Below are 27200 nucleotides of genomic sequence, written 5' to 3'. Positions count from 1 at the left end.
ACGGTACACCTTTCTTCAGGAGATCTGTGAGAGGGCGTGCTACGTTGGCAAAATTTTTAACGAAGCGGCGGAAGTAAGAGCAAAGGCCCACGAAACTTCGGACATTTTTTGCGGACCGTGGAACAGGGAACTCTTTCACGGCGCGAATTTTCTCTGGGTCAGGTCGTATGCCAGATGCATTGACGACATGTCCAAGAACAGTAATCTCACGATGACCGAAGTTACATTTCTTGAAGTTGAGCTGTAGCCCGGCCTTGCGAAAAACGGCAAGTACAGCTGAAAGACGCTCAATGTGTGTGCTTAATGATGGCGAGAACACATTAACGTCATCTAGGCAGCAAAGACAAGTCGACCACTTGAATCCTTGGAGTAATGAGTCCATCATACGCTCAAAGGTAGCCGGAGCGTTTCATAGCCTAAAAGGCATAACTTTGAGGTGGAAAAGACCCTTAGGCGTTATAAAGGCGCTCGTTTCACGATCTAGATCATCGACAGCGATTTGCCACTATCCGGACCGTAGGTCGACGGACGAATACTGTGCACCGTATAGGCAATCGAGGGCGTCATCATTACGATGTAGTCGGTAGACGTCCTTCTTCGTGATGCGGTTGAGGTGGCGGTAGCCGACGCAGAATCTCCATGAGCCGTCCTTCTTTTTGACCAGCAGGATAGGGGACGCCTAGGGATTTGAAGATGACTCTATGATGTCTGTCGCTAGCATCTTGTGTACTTCCGTTTTGATGACGTAACGCTCCGAAGCTGAAACTCGGTATGGTCTCCGATGGATGGGTGGATTATCGCCTGTATGTATGCGATGTCTGACAAGTGACGTTTGGCCCCAGGGACGGCTGTCGAGGTCGAATATATCCTTGTAGGAAAGTAATAGGCTGCGCAGCTGTTCAGCCTCCGCAGGAGTGAGATTCGGGGCGATCATTTTCCTAATGTCGTTGTTAGTACATTTGGCAGACCGGAAAGGCTCACAGGAAGCGTCGACGGCAAAAGTCTCAACGCAACTAACTTCTAAAGCAGTGATCGTAGCCAGGGTGATATCTTTAGGCAGAATTTACTTAGCGAGCCCGAAATTCACCACAGGGAGGTAAGTGCGATTGTCTGTGACCCTCAGTACTGTATGCGGGACAGTAGCGCTGTGGCTGAGAACGATGGCAGCTATGGGAGCGGAGATGTAATCACCATCGGGAACTGGCACAGAAGGCGACATTTCTATGTATGTCAAGACTTGTGGTGGAACGTGAACAAAATCAGTCGGTCTTAGGCGAATTTCGTGTGGTGTTGGAGGAACGTCTAGTAGAGGCAGGTCAAGGCGCACATTACTTGAGGAACAATCGATGAGCGCTGAATGGGCGGAGAGGACGTCTAGTCCTAGGATGAGGTCATGGGGGCATTGGGCAAGCACAGTGAAAAGGACGACAGTATGGCGGCCGGAAATGCTCACACGTGCACTACACATTCCGACCACGGTCACCGTGCTACTGTCGGCGATTCGTACGAATCGAGTAACGGCAGGCGTAACAATTTTCTTTAAATGGCGGCGTAGGCGGCTGGTTATAATCGATATGTGCGCTCCGGTATCTATGAGGGCTGTGACGGGTGTGCAATCAACTTGGACGTCAAGGAGGTTATTTCTCGTAAACAGCGTCAGAGGAGGATTTTGCGACGAATTTTGCTGCAAGGATGCGTACCCCGCACCTCACCAGATGTCACGGGCATAAAACTATTTACAAGATGTATTTACAAGGCATATAAACAGCAGCCGAGAATCCCGAGAGGCTGTTGCCACTTCGTCGTCTTTACCATCGACGACCTTGTCTTCTTTTCCACCGTAACTATATATATATATATATATATATATATATATATATATATATATATATATATATATATATATATATATATATATTGTGTGTGTGTGTGTGTGTGTGTGTGTGTGTGCGTGCGTGCGTGCGTGCGGAGAGCACAGTTTCGCGCTCAGTTGAAGGTTCTCACCGGGTCTACACATGGTTCCCAAGACCTGTCGACTTGAGGCATTCCAACAGCGGTTTCGTGGCTTTCTGTGCCATTGACGCGTACGGCCAGGGTCCAAGGATCTTCATTACCGAAAATGGTCTAGAGTCCAGCTGGTTCAATGCTGCCGGGAGAGCTTCTGTGTTCAATTGCTTCTGTGGTTTCACAAGAGTCGCGCATGGGCGTATCCCCCATTCCAATGCTGAAGGAGTAGGCATGTGCAAATGCCACCCCGAGCCAGAGGCGGCACAATACTGTCGCCTCAGAGCTGGAAACTTTTGATGGCACTTGTAGCTTTAAGGATGGATCCAGCCTATGAAGATGACACTTCGGGAGGTTAGGAGAAGACCATTATTTGTGTGCCATAGCTTTAGCCGCATAATGAAGCGTCGGTTCTGGATAAGGAGATTGGAACATGTCGGGCTTCCAAGTGGGCAGACCGGGCGGCTTCGTCGGCTTCGTCGACGAGGTCATTGCCAGCAGGTGGAATATAATTTTATGCCCTTTAGCGATCGCGTGGTGGTGATTTTCTCTTATTTAATATGTCAGCTGCTCATGAGTCCTATGATAAAGGGCAAAATGCAGACTCTGAAATGCTGTCTTAGAGTCGCAAAAAAATGACCCATTTCTGAGGTGTCTCTTGCAGGAGATATTTGACAGCAGCAATCTGCCGTTGTCATGTGGGACAGTTTCAATTTGATTGTGGTTTTCGTAGCCGGAATGACAACGGCAACTGAAGGGCTGGTAGGGGAGACCGAACCATCAGTATAGATGTGTATTCGGTGCCCGTATGTCTCTTTGATTGATAGCAGTGTCATCTGTTTCAAACCTATTGTTGGGTGATTGGCCTTCTTTACACCCGGAATACTTAGGTGCACCTGAGGCTGTTGGAGACACCACAAGGGTAATGAAGGCTTTGCTGCTGGTATGTATCCTAACGGAAGACAATCTGTATGGGTGATTATAACTTCAGAAAACGTTGCACGAGGTTTCTGCGATGGCAAGTACGCCAGGTGATGATCAGGAACTCGGGAAAGATGACGGATATGCGTCCTGAGACAATCCACAGCAACGTATATGTTTGGATGGAATGATCTTTGGCGAGCACGATTGTTGCAGCTGTTGATGCGTGGCGAGAAAGCCCTAAACACGTGCGCGATGCTTGACCCTGTAAGCTCTCCGATGAGCAAATGTTTCGCTTCCACGTATTGAACAACACTGGAACGGAATGGCGTAAATAGCCTAGGAATAGAGGTCTGTACAGCTGAAGCATGGAGCGTACAGATGTACCCCATGTTTTCCCGCACATGAATCTCAGTACCTGAGCAATCCACAGCAGTTTTTTCTTCTGGTACGTGCAATGAGGGCTCCAGGAGAGGTTACGATCTATTATTGCACCCAATAGTCGATCGGTCTTTCCATAGGTGATGGTGTTTCCATTAATGGAGACTGGGTATAGTGTCATAGGTTTACGTGGGAATGCAATGAATGCACATTTCTCTGTCGATGCAGTCAAGCCTTGTGTTTGAAGGTATGCTGATGTCAAAGTTGCTGCCCGCTGCAATCGCGCGCGAACCTGAAGGCGAGTGATCGCAGACGTCCAAAGGCAGATCTCATTTGCGTATATTGAGAGGTAAATTGTTTTAGGTAAAGCTTCAGCTAGTCCAATGAGTGTTACATTGAACAACGTGGGACTCAATATCCTCCTTGAGGCACGCCGCAGTAAGGGCAATATTCAGCTGTGGGGCCATCTTCTGTTTGTACAAAAAACGACCGGCGAGTTATGTAGTCGGATAACCAGTGAAGCATGCGGCTGCCGATTCCAATAGTATCCAGGGAGTTGGTGACGGCGTCATGTGCAGCCTTGTCATGTGCACCTTTCACGTCGAGAAAGAGCGCAACTGATTATCGCTTACGGCTTTTCTCCTGTTGCACAAACATTGTCAGGCCAATGACGCTATGAATTGAGGAACGACCCCGACGAAAGCCTGCCATGGAAGCTGGATAGATATTGCTACGGGATAGTATTTCCAATGACGAAGAGCCGAGCAGTAAGAAGACGACGACGACGATTGGAAGCTAGCGCGGGCTGTTGCCTCTTGGCCAACTGCGGCGTATTGCCTTGTAAATATACTTGTAAATAGCTTTTCGTCGGTGTCTTCCTACGTAACATATCTGTGGAGGTGGACGTTCCCTGTACCTCGTCACGGAGCTTCGCAGTGGACGGTATGTCGAGTCTTCCTTCATGGCTCCCGGCGACGACAACTCGACTCCGCCGGCTCCGACACCTGCTGCCACTTCGACGACCTACATCACTCTCCCCGCTCCCCGTGCTCCTGGCGTATTCTCGGCAAAAGATGGGGAAGACGTCGAGGACTGGATCAGCCTGTACGAACACGTCAGCCGCAATAACCGGTGGGACCCTACTATCATGTTCGCCAACGTAGTCTTTTACCTCGGTGGCACACCTCGAGTTCGGTATCGGACGCACGAAGATGAGCTCACCAGTTGGGATTCGCTTAAGCAAAAGCTCCGAGACTTGTTCGGCAACACCTACGGTCACCAACTTGCCGCGCAGAAGGCGCTTTCCGGTCGTGTGCAGACGTCAACGGAGCCCTACGTCACGTACATACAGGACGTCTTGGCTCTGTGCCGCAAAGTTGACGCACACATGACTGAGTCCGACAAGGTCTCCCACATCCTCAAAGGCATTGCCGATGACGCCTTCAACTTGCTCGTATTTAACAACGTGGCGACGGTCGATGCAGTTATAAAAGAGTGCCGCCGCCTGGAACTCGCTAAAAGCCGACGTATCGACCAACAGTTTGCCCGTCTGCCCAACACCCCAGCGACATCTTCCTGTGCCGACGCTCCTCGTCCCAACAACACTGGCGATGTTGCCAGGATTGTCCGGCGTGAGATCGAGGCCGCCTATCCTGCTGCCTTCGACTCCAGCTCCTCCAATGCACCTGCAGTCACTGTTTCCCTGATCCAGGCAATTGTCCGCCAGGAGTTCGCCAACATGGGTATTCACACCATCTGCTCGGCCCATCGCCCTGATACCCATCCGGCTTCTTCGATTCCGCCCCGTCCCGCACCTTCTTACCCACCACGTTTCCGCAACCCCTCTGAATGGCGCACTGCAGACGAGAAGCCAATTTGTTTTCACTGCCATCGAATTGGGGATATTTCTCGGCACTGTCGCAGTCGCTGGAGTTCCCCGAACCAGTCTACATATACTGCCTACTCTCGCCCCCCAGGTGGCCTTTCTCGTCTCTATGCTGCCCGCTCAGATAATGCCGCCACCGATTCTCCTGCGCCGAACCGCCCCTATTCTCGTTCGCCTTCGCCCCAACGACGACAATCTCGCTCCTCCCAGCCCCGTCGCTCCTATTCGCCGACTCCCTTCGGACGCCGCTCCCAGCCGGAAAACTAGACGATGCAGCGCCTCGAGGTGACGCTGCATTGCTCCCTACGCCGCCAAATCCTCTCCTGACGTTGCCCACTCATCTGAACCTTCTTGACGTGCAAGTCGACGGTGTTCCTGTATCTGCTATCATAGACACTGGGGCGCATTTGTCGGTAATGAGCGCTGACCTTCGTAACCGGCTGAGGAAAATAATCACGCCCCCCACCACGCCTGTTGTCCGTGTCGCCGATGGCGGAACAGCTCCTGTAATTGGTATGTGTGCCGCCCGCGTCTCCTTCGCCGATCGCTCCACTACTGTGCTATTCACAGTCATCGCTCACTGTCCCCACGACATCATCCTCGGCTTAGACTTCCTCTCCGCACATTCTGCTCTCATCGATTGCTCCGCCAGTACTCTCCGCCTCGACCTGCCTGTTCTGGATCCCGCTGAACAACACCCTACCCGTCTCTGTTCTGTCGACTTCGTTCGCTTGCCACCTTCGGCATTGACTTACCCTGACTTCGTGTCATCCCCACCAGTCCCCGACGGTCACTACATCGCGGCTCCTATGCAAGACGTCCTCCTTACACACGGGATCACAGTACCTCATACAGTTTTATCTATTACGGCGAATTGCGCCTGCCTGCCAGTGGTCAATTTTGGCTTGACGACACAAGTGCTGCCACGCGGGATGTCTCTGGCCCAACTTTGCTCATTCGAGGATCACTCTGTAGCTTCGATTTCAGTAGACGACAATTCAGCTGATCCTCCTCTACCATCGCAGTCGGCAACTTGTACCATCGCCAACTTACAGAAAATCATTTCACCCGACATGCCGTCCGAGCACGCTCGTGCGCTCTACCGCGTTCTGATTTCCTACCAAGATATTTTTGACTTTAACGATCGTCGTTTGGCCCAAACAACTGCTGTTAAACATCGCATTAATACCGGCGATGCCCCTCCTATTCATCGCCGCCCGTATCCAGTATCACCGGCTGAGCGTCAAGTTATTCACACCGAAGTTCGCAAAATGCTTGCCAAGAACATTATTGAACCGTCATGTAGTCCATGGGCGTCACCTGTTGTGCTGGTAAAAAAGAAGGATGGCTCATGGCGCTTTTGCGTGGATTATCGGCGCCTTAATAGAGTTACCAAAAAGGACGTGTATCCCCTACCTCGGATTGATGACGCCCTTGACTGCCTCCACGGTGCTCGCTATTTCTCCTCTATTAACCTTCGCTCCGGCTATTGGCAGATTGCCGTGGACGAACTCGACCGCGAGAAGACTGCCTTTGTAACACCCGACGGTCTTTATCAATTCAAAGTGATGCCGTTCGGTCTATGTAACGCTCCTGCCACTTTTGAACGCATGATGGACTCCCTTCTTCACGGTTTCAAATGGTCCACGTGCCTGTGCTACTTGGACGACGTTATAGTATTCTTCCCAACATTCGCTACGCACTTCGAGCGCCTCTCTGCAGTCCTGGTCGTTTTTCGGCGAGCCGGTCTGCAACTCAACGCATCGAAGTGCCAATTCGGCCGTCTCCAGATTGCCGTCCTTGGACATCTCGTTGACGCGAACGGAGTGCAACCGGACCCAGGCAAGATCCATGCTGCTACGCACTTCCCTGTTCCAAAGTGTGTCAAGGATGTGCGCAGCGTCATCGGCCGTTGCTCGTACTTCCGCCGTTTCGTGAAAAATTTCGCGGCCATAGCACGACCACTAACCGAGCTTTTGAAAAAAGACGACTCTTTCCAGTGGGGCGATAACGAGGCCTCTGCATTCTCGCTTATAATTGACCGTTCGCTTCTAATTTACCGTTCTAATTGACCGCTTCTAACTCCCGTTCTGGCCCATTTCGATCCTTCTGCGCCTACCGAAGTCCGTACTGATGCCAGCGGTCACGGAATTGGCGCAGTACTGGCACAACGCCAGCGTGGCCACGACCGTGTTATCGCTTACGCCAGCAGGCTCCTCTCGCCCGCGGAGCGCAACTATTCCATCACTGAGCGTGTGTGTCTGGCCCTAGTTTGGGCGGTTGCGAAGTTCCGCCCATACTTATATGGCCGACCCTTTTCCGTTGTCACAAACCATCACGCGCTTTGCTGGTCGCTGGGTCTTACGCCTCCAAGAATATTAGATCTCTGTCACCTACAAATCTGGCCGAATACACAAGGACGCTGACTGCCTGTCTCGCTACCCGGTAGTCGAGCCTGACGACGCCGACAGTACCGCCGACGGCATTTTCTCTGTGTCTGCCTTCGCTAACATCGCCGATGAGCAGTACCGAGACCTATCGCTGCGAGTACTTATCGAGCGTCTGCGCTATACACCTACCGACGCATCCGTTCGCCGATATGTCCTCCAGGGTGGCATTCTGTACCGAAGGAACTTCCTCCCTGATGGCCCTGATCTTCTTCTTCTTGTCGTGCCAAAACATCTACGACAGACTGTGCTCTTTGTGATGCATGACGCACCCACTGCAGGACATCTTGGGGTAACCCGCACGTACGACCGCGTCCGCCGCCGCTTCTATTGGCCTGGTCTCGCTCGCTCCGTCCGACGCCATGTTGCTGCCTGTGATCCTTGCCAGCGTCGGAAAACACCTCAGGTGCTACCTTCCAGTCATCTCCAGCCGATCACCGTCCCTGTAGAACCGTTCTTTCGTGTTGGATTAGACCTCCTCGGTCCCTTTCCCACGTCATCCTCTGGGAACAAATGGGTAGCCGTCGCAACTGATTACGCCACCCGATACGCTATCAGGTGGGCTCTCCCTACCAGTTGCGCCACTGACGTCGCGGACTTTCTCTTGCGTGACATTATCTTAGTGCATGGCGCCCCGCGACAGCTGCGTACTGACCGTGGTCGTAACTTCCTCTCGAAAGTTATCGCCGACATTGTGCGTTCCTGTTCTATTCAACACAAGCTGACTACCTCATGCCATCCTCAAACCAATGACCTGACAGAGCGGTTAAACCGTACTCTTACCGACATGCTGTCCAAGTACGTTTCGAAGGACCACCACGATTGGGACGTTGCCCTTCCTTACGTCACATTTACTTATAATTCTTCCCGGCACGACACCGCCGGAATTTCTCCATTTTATCTACTCTACGGTCGCGAACCGACCTTGTCCCTTGACACGGTACTTCCTCCTGCTGCGACCTCAACAAACGAGTATGCGCGCGACGCCATCGCCCTCCCCGACCATGCACGCCAGCTTGCCCGTGCTCGACTGACGGACTCGCAAATCACGCTGCAGCGTCGGTACAACGCCCGCCACCGTGACGTACAGTTTTGGCCTGGTGCACTCGTGCTCATGTGGTCGCCCTCTCGTCACGTCGGACTTTCAGAAAAGTTCCTTTCGCGATACACAGGGCCCTACCGCGTGCTGCATCAGGTGACGCCTTTGACGTACGAAATTGCTCCTGTGAGCTCAACCTCGTCATCTACTCTGGCATCTAGTGATGTCGTGCACGTCAGTAGGCTCAAGACCTACTACACTGCTTCAGAGTCCGGCCTTTAGTCGCTCCGGGACGGCGCTTTTGCCGCCGGGGGTCGTGCTACGGGATAGTATTTCCAATGACGAAGAGCTGAGCAGTAAGGAGACGACGACGACGATTGGAAGCTAGCGCGGGCTGTTGCCTCTTGGCCAACTGCGGCGCATTGCCTCGTAAATATACTTGTAAATAGCTTCTCGTCGGTGTCTTCCTACGTAACAATATTGTAACTCTCGAGATACCATTCTTGACGTGCAAAGACCATTCTTTCCATCACTTTCCGACGCAGCTGGCCAGAGCGACGGGGCGATATGCCGCCAAGTCCAGCGGAGATTTTCCCGGCTTTAGCAATAGTACCGGCCGACTTAACTTCCATTGAATGTTGGTATTGACAGGCTCGCCTCGCACAGAATTCCTCCGCCACACCAAGCTCAGTGTGGCCAAGATGGACGACCAAAGCTACGAATGGGTGTCGTTGCTGCGGGGATGGACGAAGACCGCGGACTGTCCTCTAGATATATAAAAGCGGCATGCGAGCGTCTAGTGATTCGGCACAATGACTTCCACCTCTCACTCTCTAATTTGTCTATGTGACGCTGAACTTTCTTCTGAATGCGTCGTGTGTCTCTGAGATCATAAATTGATTTAGTGCGTCTGTATAGTCGCTCTGCACGCCGTCGAAATGGACGAAGTCTTTTAAGTTCAATGTCGAAATCCGTTCGGTTTGACGACAGCGATAATAAACACTTGGCAGCTTTCATTGCTTCTGCGATGGCTTCATCGACGTTGCCGGCGAAACCTCCCCGACATGCTCCCTCTATATGCGACGTAAACATAGTCCATTCGGCGCTCTTCGAGATTCCACGAGAGAAAGACTGAATGAGTCCATTAATCTTTAGGTAGGTGGGAATGTGATGCCTCCCGTGAGTCTCGATGTCGCAAAACCATTTTACATGTGACGTGAAGCTACGCCAAACTAAGGTCAGGTCGAGGCAGCTGCTATACGTCGGGCTACATAGTTCGTGATGCAGAGGTCACAATCAGAGGCAAGCGACAGTACATTCCTTCCCCTTGAGTTGATCTTGGTGTTTCCCTAAAGCAAGTGATGCGCATAGAAGTCCCCAGTGATGACCCAGGGGCCATCAGTTTTCTTTAATATATATTTCAGTCTTTTACAGTCAAACTGCCTTGATAGGGAGATGTATCAACCAATAGGAGTGAAAGACTTTGTTCTTTCTGACGCGGAGGCATACGTAATGGTTGTAGTCGTGAGGCTGAACCGTATGCGAAACATAGGTCAAGTCCGTGCGGATGTAAATGAGAAGGTTGCTTCGTTCCTCGCATGTGGAAGAAGCAAAAACGTCGTAACCAGATAATCTGTAAGGAGTTGGTACGTTCGGTTCCCAAGAGAGAGAGAGAGAAGGGAAGACGGAAAGGCAGGGAGGTTAACCAGACTGAGTCCAGTTTGCTACCCTACACGTGGGGAGGGGAATGGGGAGTGAAAGAGGGAGAGAGAGAACTTAGGTGTAGGATGTCTATAGTCGGGCACTCAAGTCTGTTGCCCTCAGGTAGCGAAAAAGTGCTCGAACTGCTTTCTGGGCTAATGAGCTGTGAGGCCAGGCTCCCAAGATCTTCGCTTCCGTAAATGGCCTGTCATCCAGTCTGTTCAAGGCACACTGGAGAGTCGCACGTTGATTATCGAAGCGCGAACAGTGGCACAGAAGGTGACTGGTGGTCTCTTCACACTTGCACTTAGCGCACATTGTTGAATCCGCCATTCCAATACGATAGCTGTAGGAGTTCGTGAATGCTACTCCTACCCACAGCCGACACAGCAGTGTTGCGTCACGTCGTGGAAGGTTCGCAGGTAATGTAAGTTTCAGTGATGGGTCGAGGCTGTGTAAACGACACTTACAGTTCTGTGGTGTATGCCAGCAACCTAACGTGATTGTACGAGCGAGACTGCGAAGCTCTCTTGCAGCGTCGACTCTGGATAAAGGTATAAGGAGTGTCGGTGAGCCAGCCTGGGCACGTCGGGCAGCGTCATCGGCGAGGTGATTACCAACGATGCCACAATGTCCCGGCAGCCACTGAAATATGATATCATGTCCTCTTTCAGATGCACAATGGCAGGTTTCATTGATTTGTGACACCAGCTGTTCATAATTGCCCCGTCGTAAACTTCGCAAGCTCTGGAGGGCTGCTTTCGAGTCACAAAATATTGCCCATTTGTTGGGCGGTTCTTTTTCAATGTATTCGACAGCAGCGCGAAGAGCGGCCAGTTCAGAACCTGTAGATGTCGTTACATGGGAAGTCTTAAACTTGATGACGACCGAATGAGATGGTAGAACAACGGCGCCTGTAGAATTTTGTGAGACGGAACCATCCGTGTAAACATGAATTCGGTTAGCGTATGAACAATGCAGAAGTTCCAATGTGATCTGCTTGAGAGCCGCGGTGGTCAGGCTAGCTTTCTTCACTATTCCTGGAACAGCAAGGTACACTGGAGGCTTCTTCAAGCACCACATAGGGGATGGCGTTCTTGTTGCGGGTGAGTGCCTCAAAGACAAAGAGTGCCGGTTAATCGCAACTGATCTGGAGAACGCTGCCTTGGGTCTTTTCTCAGGCAAGCGAGCGAGATGGTGGTCAGGGACTCTGGATATATGGCGAACATGCAACCGGAGTGCGTCGATATCTATATAGGTCCTTATTGGGTGGTCTCTTCCGGTGGCAATTGTTGCCACGGTTGAAGCATTTCGAGGTAGCCCCAGACATGTTCGTAGGGCTTGGCCTTGAATGCTCTGTAGGACGTGGATGTTAGTTTTGTTAGCATTGGACAGCACTGGTGTGCTGTATCGCAAGTATCCTAGGAAGAGCGTCCTGTATAGTTGAAGCATAGATGCCACGGATGTGCCCCACGTTTTACCGGCAAGAAACCTTAATATATGGGAGATAGAAGTAAGCCTCTTCTTCAAGTATGCGATGTGGGGGTTCCATGAAAGGTCTCTGTCTATAATAACGCCTAGGAATCGGTGAGTTTTTGCGTAGGAAATTGGTTGGTGGTCAATAGAAATGGGGTACCAGGTCATGGGCTTGTGGGTAAAGGCGACTAAGGCGCACTTCTCGGTCGAAATGCTGAGGCCTTGCGCACGCAGGTACGATGATGTTAGGGTCACTGCTTTTTGGAGCCGTGCACGCACCTGGAGACGTGTAACTGCTGAGGCCCATATGCATATGTCGTCAGCATATATGGAAAGGTGTACTGTATGTGGTAAAACGTCGGCAAGGCCAAGGATTGCAAGGTTGAACAAAGTGGGGCTAAGAACCCCACCCTGAGGGACGCCACGGTAAGTGTAATGGTCAGCAGTTCGGCCATCTGCATTGTGCACAAAGAAGGATCTTTGGAATAGATAGCTCCGAATCCACCGAAACATGCGTCCACCAATTCCATTATTTTCCAGGGCATCAAGGATGGCTTCGTGCGTTACATTATCATAGGCGCTTTTCACGTCGAGGAATAGTGCAACCGATATACGCTTGTGGTGTTTTTCTTGTTGTACAAACGTGACTAAGTCGATGACGTTGTCAATAGAGGAACGGCCTCTTCTAAAACCAGCCATTACATCGGGGTATACGTTGTGGCGCTCAAGATACCATTCTAGGCGGGTGAGAATCATTCTTTCCATGACCTTCCCAACACAACTGGACAGCGCAATGGGTCGGTAGGACGCTAGGTCAAGTGGCGACTTTCCAGGCTTCAGAAGGGGTATCAAGCGGCTGGACTTCCACCGCTAAGGAACGACGCCATCATTCCATGACTGGTTATAACATTCCAGAAGTCTGCTTCGGCCATCTTCACCTAGGTGGCATAAAGCAGCGTAGGTGAGGCCGTATGGTCCTGGCGACGATGAGCGCCTGCATGAGGCCAGAGCAGCGTCCGATTCCTCAAGTGAGAAGGACACATTCAATTCTGGGAAGCGTGTCGCAGGAACCTCACCCAGAATTTCGCTATTAATGGTGACCACACTGCCCGCAATCTTCACACAGAAGTCTTCGGCTATATCGACCTGTGAGCGGCCTTGATGGGGGGCTAGGGCTGAGAATGGGTGTCGTTGCTGTGGAGACGAGCCAAGGCCGCGCACCGTCCTCCATATGATAGACAGTGGCTTGCGGGGGTCAAGTGATTCGCAGAATGTCTTCCACCGTTGTTCCTCCAGACTGTCCATACGACGTTGGATTTTCTTCTGTATACGCCGAGCGACTCTAAGGTCATGAATTGACTTCGTGCGCCTGTATCGCCTCTCGGCTCTTCTGCGAATAGTTCGAAGTCGCTCAAGTTCCATGTCAAAATCCGTACGTTTTTTAGCGGATGTAAATGTGTACTTAGACGATTCCAGTACACTTGTAATAAGGTTCTCAATGGTGCCGGTAAATCCTTCTTTGCATGCCTCTTCCACCTTTGCCTTATACGTTGACCATATGCTTGTCGGGAAGTAGAAGAGGAGAAGCGTCCAAATCCAGTGATACTTAAGTAGGTGGGAATATGGTCACTACCATGAGTCTCGATGTCAGAGAACCATCGAACATTTTGACCAAGTTGCCGTGACACCAAGGTCAAGTCTAAGCAACTGCTATAGTTCGAACCACGCAAGTACGTCGGACTGCCATCGTTCATAATGCTAAGTTCATGGTCGGAAGCAAATTCCACAAGTTTCCGGCCCCTGGAATCTATTCTGGAGCTTCCCCAAGCCAAGTGATGAGCATTAAAGTCTCCCGTGATAATCCAGGGTCCAGTAGTCGCCGTCAGGATGTCTCGCAATCGGTTGCCGTCGAATCGACTATATGGGGATATGTAGGCGCCGATAAGGGTGAAGGCCACTTTATTCTTTGTAATGCGGAGACACACGTATTGGTTTCCATCATGAGGCTGCACCGAGTGGGGAATGTAAGTCAGTTCTGTACGGATGTAAACAATTACTTTGCTGGATTGCCCGCACGTCGACGCCATAAAGGCTTCGTATCCAGAGAATCGTAGCGCTCTTGACACGTTCGGTTCACATATTACCACTACAGGAAATCGGTTCGTGAAAACGTATTGGCGGAAACAGGAAATCCGTGATTTAAGTCCTCTGGCATTCCACTGGAAAATCGTCGCACTACGCACTTCATCACGGAGTGAAGGCAGTGGAAGAGCCATTGTGCTTATGCAAGATTTGCATGCACTGGGCTCAGGGCATCCAACACTTGCAGTGCGCTTCGAGCTGTTGGCGTATTCGAGTTGCCCACAAGCGTGCGAATCGTATTTATCAAAGACTTGAGCATTGTTACAATTCGGCGGTCATGCTCTGTCAGCTCATCTGGGTGAGGGGTGAGAGGTGAGCATTGTGGTGTTTTTCCTCGTTGGGGTTTTTCCACAGGGCTTATCCTTGGCAGTGGTGGCCATTCTTCATCCACGGCATTCTTTTCAGATGCTCCGTTATCTATACACGGTTTGGAAACATTCTGCACTGAGGTTGGAGCTGATTCAACAGCAAGAGGCTGTGCGGCACGCGTATTCATTGTACGGTGAGCAGAATTCCTTGATGAGCGTCTGCGACGAGAACGACGTCGCCTGACGTCAGCAGCTGCTTCACGATGTGTCGACCGGTCCCACACCATTTTCTTTAAGATGGAGAGTTCTCGCCTAACTCTAGGACATTCCTTTGATGAGGCATCGTGGGGCCCTTGACAGTTCGGACACTTATAAGTTTTTGCCTGGCAGTTGCATGCAGAGTGTTGTGCTGCACAGCGGGAACATATAGCAGACTGTCCACAGACGGCGCTCACGTGGCCGAATTTCTGACAATTTCTGCACTGAAGCGGCTTGGGAACAAAGGGCCGGACAGCATGTCGAAAATGACCTACCTTCACATGCGATGGAAGGCAGTCACCTTTAAAGACAATTTTCACGCATCTGGAAGTTCCGAGACGGGCCACCTGTAGTATGTGGGTCCCATGATTGGCAGGCTTTATCAAAAGTGGTAAATCCTCGCCTGAGATGCCCGCATCAATGTCATATATGACGCCTGTAGTAGTTTCTTTTCCCATCGGGATGATGGTACGGACGTTCATGCCACCGAGAACAGTGACAGCTCGCAGAGAATCTAACGCCGACGCTTGGGCGACGTCTACCGCGACAATATTCTTCCGAGGGTTGACTCGTACGTCCTCAATGCCATTTGGCAACAGTCTCTCGAGTTCAACCGATGCAACTTGCCTGTTGAGGAACCTCATGTTGTCGGAGGGTAGCACAGGTAAGAAAAGGATGGTGTACTGCGGCGAACTCTGCGGAGTCCTCATAGTAGATGTGTCCACAGAGGCCCTAAGCATCCGCCGCTTTGCTTTCTGACTCAGGACAGTCACGTAGTCGTCGTCGGAGCTGTCGTAGCTCTCGGTCGAGTCTATCAGGGTAGCCTCGCTGTCGCTCGAGAGGCTGTTCCGCTTCCTTGAGGTTGCCGACGCGGGCGCCGCTACATCAGGAGAGAGTGCGGGTGGTTCCACTTCCATTCCCGTCGGGCAGGGAACAGCGTTCCCCGGAAGAAAGCGAGAATTACCACAAAATACTGGTGACGGAGAACAAACACTCAGCAATAGGATCACTTCGTCGTCTTCTCCCAAATAACAAGTATAGGAAACCGGCTCTTGAAGATAAATTGGCGCAAATCCGAGATGCGGGAGTTCAAGCCTCTGGCATTCAATTGAAAAATCGTTTTACTTCCAACTTCAGTGCGAAAAGAAAGATTTGGGTGGGCCATAGTGCTTATATTAGGCTTGCAAGTACTGGATTCAGTGCATCCAGTATTTGCAATGCCCTTTGAGCTGTCGGTGTCTGCAGCTTGTTCAGTAGCATGCGAATCGTATTCATTAGTGATCGCACCACACAACCACTTGCCGACCCTGTTCAGTCAATTCACCGGCAGTAGATGCTCGGGTAGACTACTTCCGTCGGTGTGCAGTGATTCTGCGGGTGATTGCCGTTTTGGCAACGCAGGCCAGGCTTCAGTGTCCATATTCTTCTCAGTGCCCTTGTCCTTTGTAGGCATTTCTGATGTGCGTACCCCGCAGGGGCATCTGCGTCAGCAGGCGTTTGGTGTGTTGCGACACCACGTACCCGAGCACACGAGGGCTGGACCCTCCCGCGTGTAGCCGTGCGCGGCTTAGCCGTGTCCGGGGAAAAGGGGATCCTGGAGGTTGAGCCGATGCCGGGTGTTCGGACCTTTAAGGCCCCCCGGCGGAGGCAACACACCTCTTTGGCCTCTGCTTCACCTGGACGGCACCCCCGGACTGACCCACCTGGGGAAAATCGGCAGTCGCCTTTTCCTGTCCTCCTCTCCCATCTTCGTCTTTTTCTCTCGCCTTTTTTATCTTTCCTGTCTTCTCATCACTTCTCCTCACTTCCTAGTTTCCCGGCGGCAAGGGTTAACCTTGTGAGGCTAGCCAGCCTTGGTTATGGTGTATTTGGTTATAGCGGCGATGTACGGCTGGCGTTGGCAGGGTTTCTCTAGCAGGAACTTCTGTCACGTCCCCCTGCAGGGCTCCATGGTGGGTGGTTGGCATCGCGGCCGAAAACCCAACTGTACTTATGGAAAGATGCTTTTCCTAAACTCCCTGATCGCCCTCAGAAACGAGGGCGCACCGAAGAGGTCTTTCAGTTTTTCGGACGCCAAGTCCACAATTTTCCTCGTTTGCACGTGATCCATTCAGAAAAACCAACTAAACCAGTGCGAACAATCTCACCGTTCCTTGTATCGAAGTCTCTTACCGAAGTTTTTGGTCCTGGATATAAGGCGTCGAGGATGGCTAGCGGTGACCTCCTCTTGGAGCTCCGCGATCAGAAGCAATTTGAGAAACTTCCTAAACTAGTATCATTTGGGGAGACCCAAGTAATAGTAACCCCGCACCGCACGATAAATACCACCCATGGCGTTGTCTCGGACGATGATTTGCTGGAGCTCACTGAAGCTGAACTCTTGGAGGGCTTCAGTGAACAGAATGTTATAAATGTCAAAAGAATTAAGATGAGGCGAGATCGCAAAGAAATCCAAACCAAACACTTGATAATCACCTTCGGTTCGAGTGTCCTGCCCGAGTCAATCGAGGCCGGGTACATCAAGCTCCGTGTCAGGCCGTTCGTACCCAATCCTCTTAGATGCTTCAAGTGCCAAAGGTTTGGCCACAGTTCACAGAACTGTCGAGGCCGGCTGACATGTGCCAAGTGCAGTGACAATGAACATTCCTCCGAAACGTGCCAGAACACTCCACATTGTGTCAACTGTGATGGCGAGCACGCCGTATACTCGCGGTTGTTAGGGTTGGCGTCTGACACCACGTGGCGACAGATCATTCACCCTACCCTCTGCACCGGAGCCCACGGGCGACAGATCGTCCCCCCTTACCCTCTACATGGTCGTGGCACCGTGGGTGATACCTCATCCCCTTCACCTCTCATGGTCGTGGCACCGTGGGTGCTACCTCATCCCCTTCATCTCTCATGGTCGTGGCACCGTGGGTACTACGTCATCCCCTTACCCTCTCTTGGCCGGACCCCATGGCGCCGGAGAGGTCATTCACCCGACCTTCTCCCCGGATTCGTCGAAAAGAGGATCGACTTCTCCTTCCCGTGCTCGGTATTACAGGAGGAGGGGCCCTCTCTCCGTGCCTGTCACGTGTCATCGACGGAAGCAAGATCCCGCCCACACTTGTAGAGAGCCTATTTAAGGGGCTCCGAAATGTACTTTTGATACTTCATACTTGATACTTGATGCTCTTCTTATTTTCTTTCAACTACCTTTGAATAAACAGTGCAAGTTTCGCACTAGCAAATCGTCTCGCCCCTGCTTGGTCCCCATGATCTACCGGATGCCTGCAGCCCGCCGACAACGCCACGCTACCCAATAAGTAATGTCGATCGAGCTTCGATAGGCAGGCGCCGCTACTTCTCGGCAGCAGTACGGTACGCTACCCTGGAGTACGCAACATGGTCCTGCCCGTCTTGGAAAAGAGAAAAAGAAATTGTGACAATCAAAGTCAAAGAAAACATATCTTTCAAGGAGGCACGTAGGCGGGTGTCATACCTGCCTAAGAGCAGCTTTGCCGATGCCACGCGTCAGGGGGCAGCGACACAACGGCTTCCGGCGTTCCGACCCACAAGCAGTGATTCGGCAGTTACGCCACCTGCCCCCGCGGCGGTTGCAGCTGGCGCTGCTCCGTCACCCCAGCAGACGAGGCCATCCACCTCCGGGCAGGTGACTTCGAAGATCGTGACGAGGTGAACACCTCATCCGGCGGTGTAGCCATAATTGTCAATAAAACTATTGCTTGCCAACACTTACGGTTCGGACGTCCCTCGAGGCAGTTGCAGTTCGAGCAGTTCTTTTTAGTAAATTAGTAGCAGCCTGCTCTATATACATATCTCCAAACTATCACATGAGCAAATAGAATTCTACGAACTTATTAATCAACTTCCTGAGCCATTTGTTATTGTCGGGGATTTTAATGCACATAACAGTCCCTGGGGAGATTCTAGGACTGATTCGAGGGGACGAATGATCGAATCCTTTCTTGTTACGTCCTGTGTATGCCTATTTAAGAGGAAAAAACCCACCTACTATAATATTGCGCATAATTCATACTCCTCGATAGATTTAGCGCTTGGATCTTCCATACTTCTTTCCTACTTAGAATGGAATGTCATAGAAAATCCGTTTGGGAGTGATCACTTTCCTATAACTTTAAGCTTACTAACACGACCCGGTACTCGTCCACAGGTACTTCGCTGGAAACTTGACTCCGCTGATTGGAAGCGTTTTAAGGAATGTACTTACTTATCACAAGATTTTATACGCTATTTTAGCATAGATGATGCTGTAGCATATTTTACCGCTTTTATTATTGATGCAGCTGAAACGTTCATTCCACAAACAAATGGTCACTCATCTAAGAAACGTGTTCTTTGGTGGAATGAAGACTGCAGAGATGCACGAAAAAGACAAAATAAGGCATGGGGCTGATTGCGCCAATATCCTACGGCGGAAAATTACATTGCATTTAAACATATCAAGTCCCAAGGACGGCGCACGAGACGGCATGCTAGAAGAGCAAGCTGGGAGAGGTTTCTTTCAGGCATCAATTCCTATACCCAGGAGGCTAAAGTATGGAATGGGCTGAGGAGGCTAAAAGGGCAGCAGATCAACCGATTACCTTTGATTGATGAGCGAACTCAAAGTGTGCGGACTTTGAGTCCGCACACTCAAAGATAGTCAAGCGCGGTATAGCAAGATCCTGCATGAAGGCGGCCCTCTTCCGGTCATGTGACCACCAAGTGGATGTAAGCTTCGAAAAGCAAGTAGCCAGACTGAAGCTCGCAGGTTTCTCGGTACCACTTTTGACCAGCATCGCTGAAAGCCTCGCAACGAACCTCAAAGGAAAGCAGTCGGCAGCTGCTCTATCCGAGATTCGCTCACGGCAAACGGTTGCGGTTATACCATATGTTCACCAGGTTGCTCACAATCTCAAAAAGGTTGTCAGCAGGGCAGGCGTCAGGTTGCTGTTTACTGCCAAAAATAAGTTAGGTAGCCTGTGCCACCAAGTCAATGGGGTAAGCAAGAACAACAAAAGAAGTTGTAAAAAACAGCACAGACAGAGGTTTGTTGGTGACTGTTGTGACTGTGTGGTGTATAAGATCCCCCTTTCATGCAAGCGTTTTTACATCGGCCAAACGGGGCGTTGCATCAATGACCGCATGCGCGAGCACTTCAACAAATTTCAAAAACGGGCAAAAGATAGTCAGTTGTCTCTGCATTGCAATGAATGCGGCTGCAAGCCATCTTTGGAAGGTGTAACCTATCTGTCAAAATATCGTGATGAACGCGCACGCCTTATATCCGAAGCATTCCACATTCACGTTAGTGGCGAAGCATGCGTGAGCCTTCCGTCCATTTCTCTCCTTCCGAAGGAGATTGCTTTCCTATCAGACTAATTGCAATTCCCCCTGCGCATGCCCAATTCTGTAGATTCTGTGCTTTCAGATATTGCTGACTGAGGGAACAAAGACGCTCTGGTCGGCGCTGTTGTCCCTTCGCTCGTCCCGTCGTTTGGCGCTGTTTTTATTGCTCGTAATTGAAATCATCCTCAAAGGAGCAGACGGCGTGACAATTAAGCACGGCCGAGTGAGCATAACATCAAGCCAAAGTAAAACAGCGAGATACAAGACCATATGGGCACCACAAACAGTGTAGTGCAGTACTTGCGAAAGGCTATGAACGCTATCTCTTGCTGTAGATGAAACTTTGTTCGAGAAAGCCTCCGAACACAGCCTTAAGCGACTGCGTGTGTATGGGCAACACGATGAAGGAAAATGCCCGTGGCTTCAAATGTACGCCATCCTGTACAAGCCTCTTTATTCGCAGAGATATGAGGTCGTTCAAAACAATCCTGGCATATTCACCGTTAATGAACGCGTACGGAATTAAACATCGATTAGTCGCACTTTAATGAATCTTGCTTTCGGCGATTTATTCTGGAACACCCCAGTCAGGCTGGAGAAACCATCCGCGAGTGCCTGCGTTTGGATGTGAAGATTTGTAGTCGTTGACATGACGAATCAAGTTTTATGTGATTATGTGCATTCACTTGACAAGAAAGAAAAGAAAAAGAAAGAATATTAAACGACCGCTTACAGAGCACGTGAACGTGACTCGCCAGTAAAAAAACGCTAGATTACTTTGAATAAAGGTTGCTCAAGTAAATAAAAGACTTCACATTGTTCGTTGCCAATTTTGTTCGTAGAAAATAAAATAATGTTTTGACCTATTAATGTTCAGTTGTCGAATCGGTTCTTGCCACTTCCTGCCGATCACGCTGAGCGCACATATTTTTGGATGCGTGAGGGACATGTAAAAAGGCATGCGCAAATTACGTTTATTAGACAAGGAACAGATGGCGGGCGGAGAAATTCACCGAGCACGTTCAGTTTCCAGATAGGAGTTTCGTTTCTTTGTTGTTTGTAGCTAATACAGATGTGCCAATCATTTACGTTTACACTACTTTAACAAATTTGTGTACGTCTTAACTTCGGAAATGACGCATTTTTGTGTCGATGCAAGGCATTACACTTTTCCCGTGACAGCTATATTTCACAAAGGGTACTCGCCAAGGAATGCCTATGCATTAAAATAATGAGAGGCGGTTAGCCTACCAGAAGAGGAGTAGCCTTTGGTGCACCTTACAATCTCGAGCTGCGCGCGATACATTCTTAATAACGCTGCGCTTGCTTATCTTTATTGCACATGGTATGAATACGCTGCTAGAAAAAAGCACTGATGAGTCCAGTTTGGTGCTTCTGACGAGAAAAAAAGTTGGTTGGAAAACCGAATCGTCGCGCCCGGCCGCTCATTTGCGCCGTGCAGCTACGGCCTCGATGCGCCAACCACGCGTGCATCTCGAGGTCGGCAGAGGAAGATGCCGTTCTTTGCATTAACCTTGGCATAAAAATTTGAGCGGGCAGCTAAACTACATCCACTAACGAGCAAGCGGCGCTGCAGGTTAGGCGGGGCAAACGACACGTCGCACCAATCACAGCAGACGAAGCACCGCGCGCGAAGAGAGACGCGACTGCAAGACACATCGACGCAGTCAAGTCACTGTTACTAAAGCGCGGCAGGTTTGTCACAAAACTCGGAGTGCGTATCTAAACTACATTAAACCGACGGATAAGCGCTACAGGCCAGTTGGTGCAAACGACAGGAGCAGACGACGCGCGGCGCGTGACGAAAGACGCGACTGCAGCGCTGGTAGTTCCGGTGACAGCCGCTGCGGCCAATGGGCTCGCGTAGGGAGCCTGTGGGACTGAAGTGTGTCTAAGAACGTTGGCCCATAGAGCAAGGGATTGAACAAGAGCGGACACTCGGCGAAAATTGGAAACAGGAAACACGTCACGGTATAGTATTAACATCGACGAATTGGGGCCGCGAGCATCGAAAAAAAAAAAGAGGAATGTGAAATGAGATTAACAGAAATTGTTTTATTTTTTTTATTCTTTCCCGGGAAAATTAAAAATATCTGCGTATAAATTAAATTAAACTTTGCGGCTTACTTCCGTTGCCTAGCGACACGCGAACCGGCGAATGACGAGCCAGATGTTTGCGTCATTCGTCAGACCAATGGTCAGACACACCGCCGAACGCGAGAAAGACCGGCCGCGCATCTGAGCGTTGAACTGTTCGGGCACCCGTCTGCCTGTTTTTCTATTTTAGGATTTAGCCTGGTTTGGTGGCCTCCCGGCGAATTATTGCGTTCATTCGGAACTTCGACATGGCAGCACTGCACTATTGGACTACGGCAAGGTGAGAAACTTTGTTCGACAGTCTGCGACACACTTCAAGCAATTAGGCTTACTGCCCGGCACATAGGCTAGACTTGTGACGCAGTTAACGAAAAACAGCGTGGCCGTCGTCGAGCAGTTAATTTGAATTAAAGAATCGTACTGGGAGACGTTTGCGACGCTTCCTATAAGCCCCAATATTATTTTAACTAATTTCGGTAGTTTTTGGGCAAGCTAGTCGCACAGGGTGCTGTGACGCAGTTTCGCGTGTACTGAATTTTACGGCAACAAGTTATGGCACTTTCTCTGACTGCCAACATTATTGAAACTAATTTCATTACTTTTTGGGCTACCTTTCGAGCGCAGTGGGCGCGCCTGGCGCTGTGACTCGGTTAGCGAAAATCAGCTCGGCCGTGGTGCGCGGTTTCGCGCTTTAATGCACTGACACGTTCATGGCGCTTTTCTTTCTCTGACGCCCAACATTGTTGAAAATTATTTTCGATACCTTTATGTTATGAGGCCCGCTCGCCGCGCCTGTTGTGACTCAGCGTAAAGCAGCACGGCCGTGGTGACAGTTAGTTTGGCGCGTACTGAATCCTACTGCGACAAGTTTGTGGCAATTTTTATGTCCCCGCAACGATTTATGCCTTCTTTCGGTACGCACGGTTGTCGAAAACGCGAAGAGCAATCGTCAAGAGTGATAACACGGGAGTACGTTGCTTGCGCTTGCACAACGCGCAAGAGATAAGCCAAGGAGCTCAAACGCCAGGAACTAGTAACTCGAAAAATTCTGTTTTCTGAACGGCACCCACGCATTTTGTCTTGAGTGCAAGTAGAAGGAATTCTGCGAGCGTCCAGCATGCTCTGGTTGAGAGTCTCTGTTGTGGCCACCTCTGTGTATTCGTAGCGTACTATCGCGTCGGTTGTAGCCAAGTTCGCGAAACGCGCCGTTGCCCGCGCATTCGGGCTATTAAAGTGCAGGAAATAAATATTGAGGAGAGGGGAATGCTTGGAATTAGAATGTGTTTATGGTATGTACGGTATTGCTTGGGATGAGTCGGGTATTTTCTACGGCGTGTGTGGAAATACGAACCGCTTTTGTTTGTAATGCCGCCCACCCACCACTTTCGCACGCTTCGCCTCTACAGGCATTATTCTTGCATGTTAACACCAAAATAACGCTTGTAATTTTTTCAGCTCACGTCGTCTGGTGGAGCTTCCTGCGGAAACTACTGCTGCTTACCTGGTCCCACAACGCTGGATGAATGCACAAAAAGCCCGCGACGAGCATTTACAAAGAATAAAGTAAACTAATTTTGCCTCATTTCACAAGGTGTCTTGCGTCTTTATGAAATTGCACGTGGCACATATTCAATGGAGCCTTGTGATGATTGTTCGCAATCAATTTTACTTAGCAAATAAATATCTAATAAATAAAAAATAAATATATAAATAAATATTTGCTGCGAAAGCAAAAAAAAAGAAAAAAGAACTGAGCCGGCGTAACGCACCCCAGCTAGTATTCAAAACGCGCGCGCACAAAACCGAAACCGGAAGTGTGCTTCAGGTTTTAACATTCACGGCTTGGTGCGCTGCAGTCAATTCGGCCGCTGGACTCTATGGGAGTGTCCGCTCTTGTATTCCTTTCTCTACAGCTGGCCTAGCGACTTCCGCTAGGCGGCGCAAACGTATAAGACGCTTCAAGCAAGTACGCACGACAGACTATGCGCGGACGAGGTTCGTTCCCATATTACACGGCATCGCTCGTCTAAATTCCATAAGTCTTCAACTAATGCGTGCACACAGGCGTTAACTGCGGGCAACAGACCGTGCAAACATTAGCCGAGTCCACGTGAAGAACTCCTTCCGTAACTGAATGGGCTGCTCCAAGATTTGTGGTGCTGACTCGCCCAAATGCGGCGCCGATAACTGCAGCTAGTAAGTAAGTACTTTATTTACCATAAACAATATACGTTTGAATATGAACCGGTCTTGAGGAAAAGAAGCTGCGTGAGCAGCTTGTCTAAGGCTTAAAACCTGTTTTATGCCAGCAGCAGGGGGATCAGCAGTGCATGAGGAATGGTAACAATAAGGCTTAATAAAAATAACGCAAAAGAAACAAGTAATGATAAGCCAACGCAAGTTGCTTAGCTTACAAAATATTGTCACGTGGTGGTGACGTTGCAGAACACAGTAGCAATACTGTGAAAGACAAAACTAACTTTTATTGGGCGAACCTGTGCCCACAAAAAACGGGCTACAGGCGAACATGGTCGGTCGGAAATCCGATCACAGGGTCAAGCGCGTCGGCTTTTAAACAGCAGTCGTCGAACGTTCCAGACTAATCGTTGGGACCCGCATGCCTTCCACAAAGTTCTACACCATTCGAGTCAGGCGATGAAATCAGATAACACAAGGTTCGGCGACAACAGACAGCGGATAGAAGCATCGATAACTTTCCAGAAACTTCGGATACATGCAGGCGGGTCCCTCGCTGTGCCATAACATTTGTTAGGCGGCGAAACGTGGTCGCCCGATAAAGATAAGTACACGTGTCAGTATCAAGAAATCGGCAGTATGGAGGAAAAAAATACGGCACTCAGATCAGTCATGTGTACTAATAACAGATGATGCAGCAAAACTAATATTTTGGTCAACAAGTGCAGAGTATTAAGCATAAAATCAGCGCTAGCAGCAATAATAAGTATACAGACTATGTAACGATGACTGTAAGACTTCAATATCATCTGCGATCAGTGTGTTGAGTAGGACAGGCAGCGTATAAGCAATCATTTGCTTTCCGTAATTAGTGCGTGGGTGCTTTACATACCAGTATTCTGGATATCGTGTTTGATAATGGCGTAAGGTTAGCTATGGAACGGATAGAACAGTTATTAGATTCACAATCCCTAATGTATGCACGGACTAACATGTAATTATATAACCTATGCACTTTGTGTATTTTGAGTTCTTGGAACAGTTTCACTTGGGGTACATCACACGGAGAGTTTTTTTTGAAGGATGAATAATCTACATATATTTGTGACAGATGTGGTACCCCTGACAAGGCAGCGATAATTCATATGACTGATGAAAAGGGAGTTATATATAAGCATCTTTACATTGCGTGGATGGTGCAGCCTGTCCTGCCTAAGAGTGCAAAATTTCCGAAAATCTTGAGCGGCAGGTAAACGCCGGTTTCTTGCCTGCATTTTTGCAGGTTATCTTGGAAATATTAAGAAAAATTGAGATTTCAGTATTTATTTTATTATTCTAGCATTTATTATTCGTTTATTATGTTAGCAATATATATAATTAAATAATTGCGCAGAGAACGCGAAGACGATGGAGTGAGCGCCTTTTTCTGTTCTACGAGAGATGGCTAATCTGACAACTGGGAAAAGATCACTCAGTGCCCGAGTCACTCTCCCTGAACACATGCATTAGAATCGGTCGTGGTCGCTTCCACATTTCGATTTGATTGTACGTAGGCGAGTTTTCGAACACGTTAACTTGCGAAATGGCAGATTGCGAAGGTTCGTGCAAAGGCCTCGACGACTAGGCACACGGTTCCACGTGCTTCGATCGCGGAGTCCCAGACGCCAGTCCAAAATTTCGGAGGGTATACTTTTGAAAGCTACGCTATACGTTTTCAAAACGAAACTGAAAAGCACGAAATGAAGACAGTCGAAAACTGTGCTGCCGTTTTCTTGTAGTCGTCGTCTCTTCTAGAACTGTATGCTGCATAGCAGATAATGGAAAGTACAGATGTGTGGAAATTCAAATGTCTTTTCTTTCTCTATCGCCGTGCTGAAAAAAGACGAAACGAGAAAGACCGGCTTTTTCCCTAACCTTCCTGGGTATTTTTCCCAGCCGTTACATCTCTAGCCCTGCCACGGCGAAGCCAACCGCAACCCAGCTGATGCGAGCAAATGTCCCGCCTTTGGAAAAACGCAGCATGGACAGCACCCACCACAGTCGCGGGCGTTGTTCGGCGCGTCCGATTACCGGAATGGATCCGCACTCGCTGGCATCCGCGCTGGTCTCGTAGTTGCGCAGCTCCTGCAGCAGCGTCTGCGGGAAAATTCGACCCGTTTATTTCTGCGGGCATATTTCGCCAAAATTTTAGAAGCGTATGGTGAAAAATGTTTGCCGAGTTATTTTCATAATGCTCAAAGTGGGCATTTTATTACACCAGTATGAGCTTAAGAAGAACAGGCCTCCGAGGGCTGAAAATAAATAAAAAAATAAGCACACTCAAGTCTTAGCAGGACTCAGGTGCGAGTTGTGCCACTGTCAAGCGGGCGAGTTAAGTGCACTTACGGAGAGTGTACTTCGGGACTTGAGTGACACTTTGGGCTACGCGGTGCTAAACGGGAAAGCAGAGTGCACTCGCACTGAAAAAAGAAATGGCGACAGACTAAAACCATGTTCTTTGAAGATGTAGATTAAAATTTGAAAAAAAGCTTCTAGAAAGCGATTGCTTTAGTTGTGTTATAAATAAAAAAGAATCGTAATTAATATTTACTCAACAAAAAACGACAGTATTTTTATCATGAGAGTGTTGCAAGTCAAGGCCGGCCAAGCCGAATGCCTAGCGAAACCAGAACAAGATGATGCGGCATTTGATCCTGCTAGAACAGAATACCAGTGAGTTATGCTCTGATTGTTTTGTTAAAGGCTGTTCAACAGCTAGCGTTACCTTCTGTGTCCTTTTTCTGTGCCGTTGAAACCGCTGGCGGCGAGGCTACGTACTCGACCAGCAAAGTGCGTTCCGCGAGCGCACTCCGACCGGAGTGCACTCTTCTGCGAGTGCACTCGGCTTGCGACGTTTAGATTTGGGAAAGTGCTCTTAAAACCGAGTGCACCCTCCGCAAGCGCACTTGCCCGCTCGACAGGGGTTCATG

General features: G+C 49.8%; 2 protein-coding genes across 5 annotated transcripts in view; one reads left to right on the top strand and one right to left on the bottom strand.

Annotated features, from left to right (window-relative positions):
• LOC142559732 (sodium-dependent glucose transporter 1A-like) overlaps positions 1 to 27200 on the top strand; it is a 253170-nt gene that overhangs the window by 145401 nt on the left and 80569 nt on the right. The window contains exon 1 of one of the 4 annotated variants that reach the window (XM_075671323.1): positions 23993 to 24231. The exons of 2 other annotated variants lie outside the window; for them this stretch is intronic. The gene's annotated coding sequence lies outside the window, so the exon portion shown is untranslated. Of the gene's footprint in view, positions 1 to 23992; positions 24236 to 27200 lie in introns of those variants that run through there. One more of the 4 variants, XM_075671322.1, reaches the window with a different exon arrangement.
• The window catches only part of LOC142559852 (BBSome complex member BBS2-like), a 220939-nt gene that overhangs the window by 156475 nt on the left and 37264 nt on the right, over positions 1 to 27200 (bottom strand). The window contains exon 7 of the mRNA XM_075671532.1: positions 26302 to 26367. Within this exon, the coding sequence (XP_075527647.1) occupies positions 26302 to 26367 (66 nt within the window). The remainder of the gene's footprint in view (positions 1 to 26301; positions 26368 to 27200) is intronic.

Source organism: Dermacentor variabilis, chromosome 10 (genome assembly GCF_050947875.1).
Source record: "Dermacentor variabilis isolate Ectoservices chromosome 10, ASM5094787v1, whole genome shotgun sequence".
Lineage (NCBI taxonomy): Eukaryota > Metazoa > Arthropoda > Arachnida > Ixodida > Ixodidae > Dermacentor > Dermacentor variabilis.
Note: the sequence above shows the minus strand (reverse complement) of the source record. Positions and strands in the feature narration are given on the sequence as shown.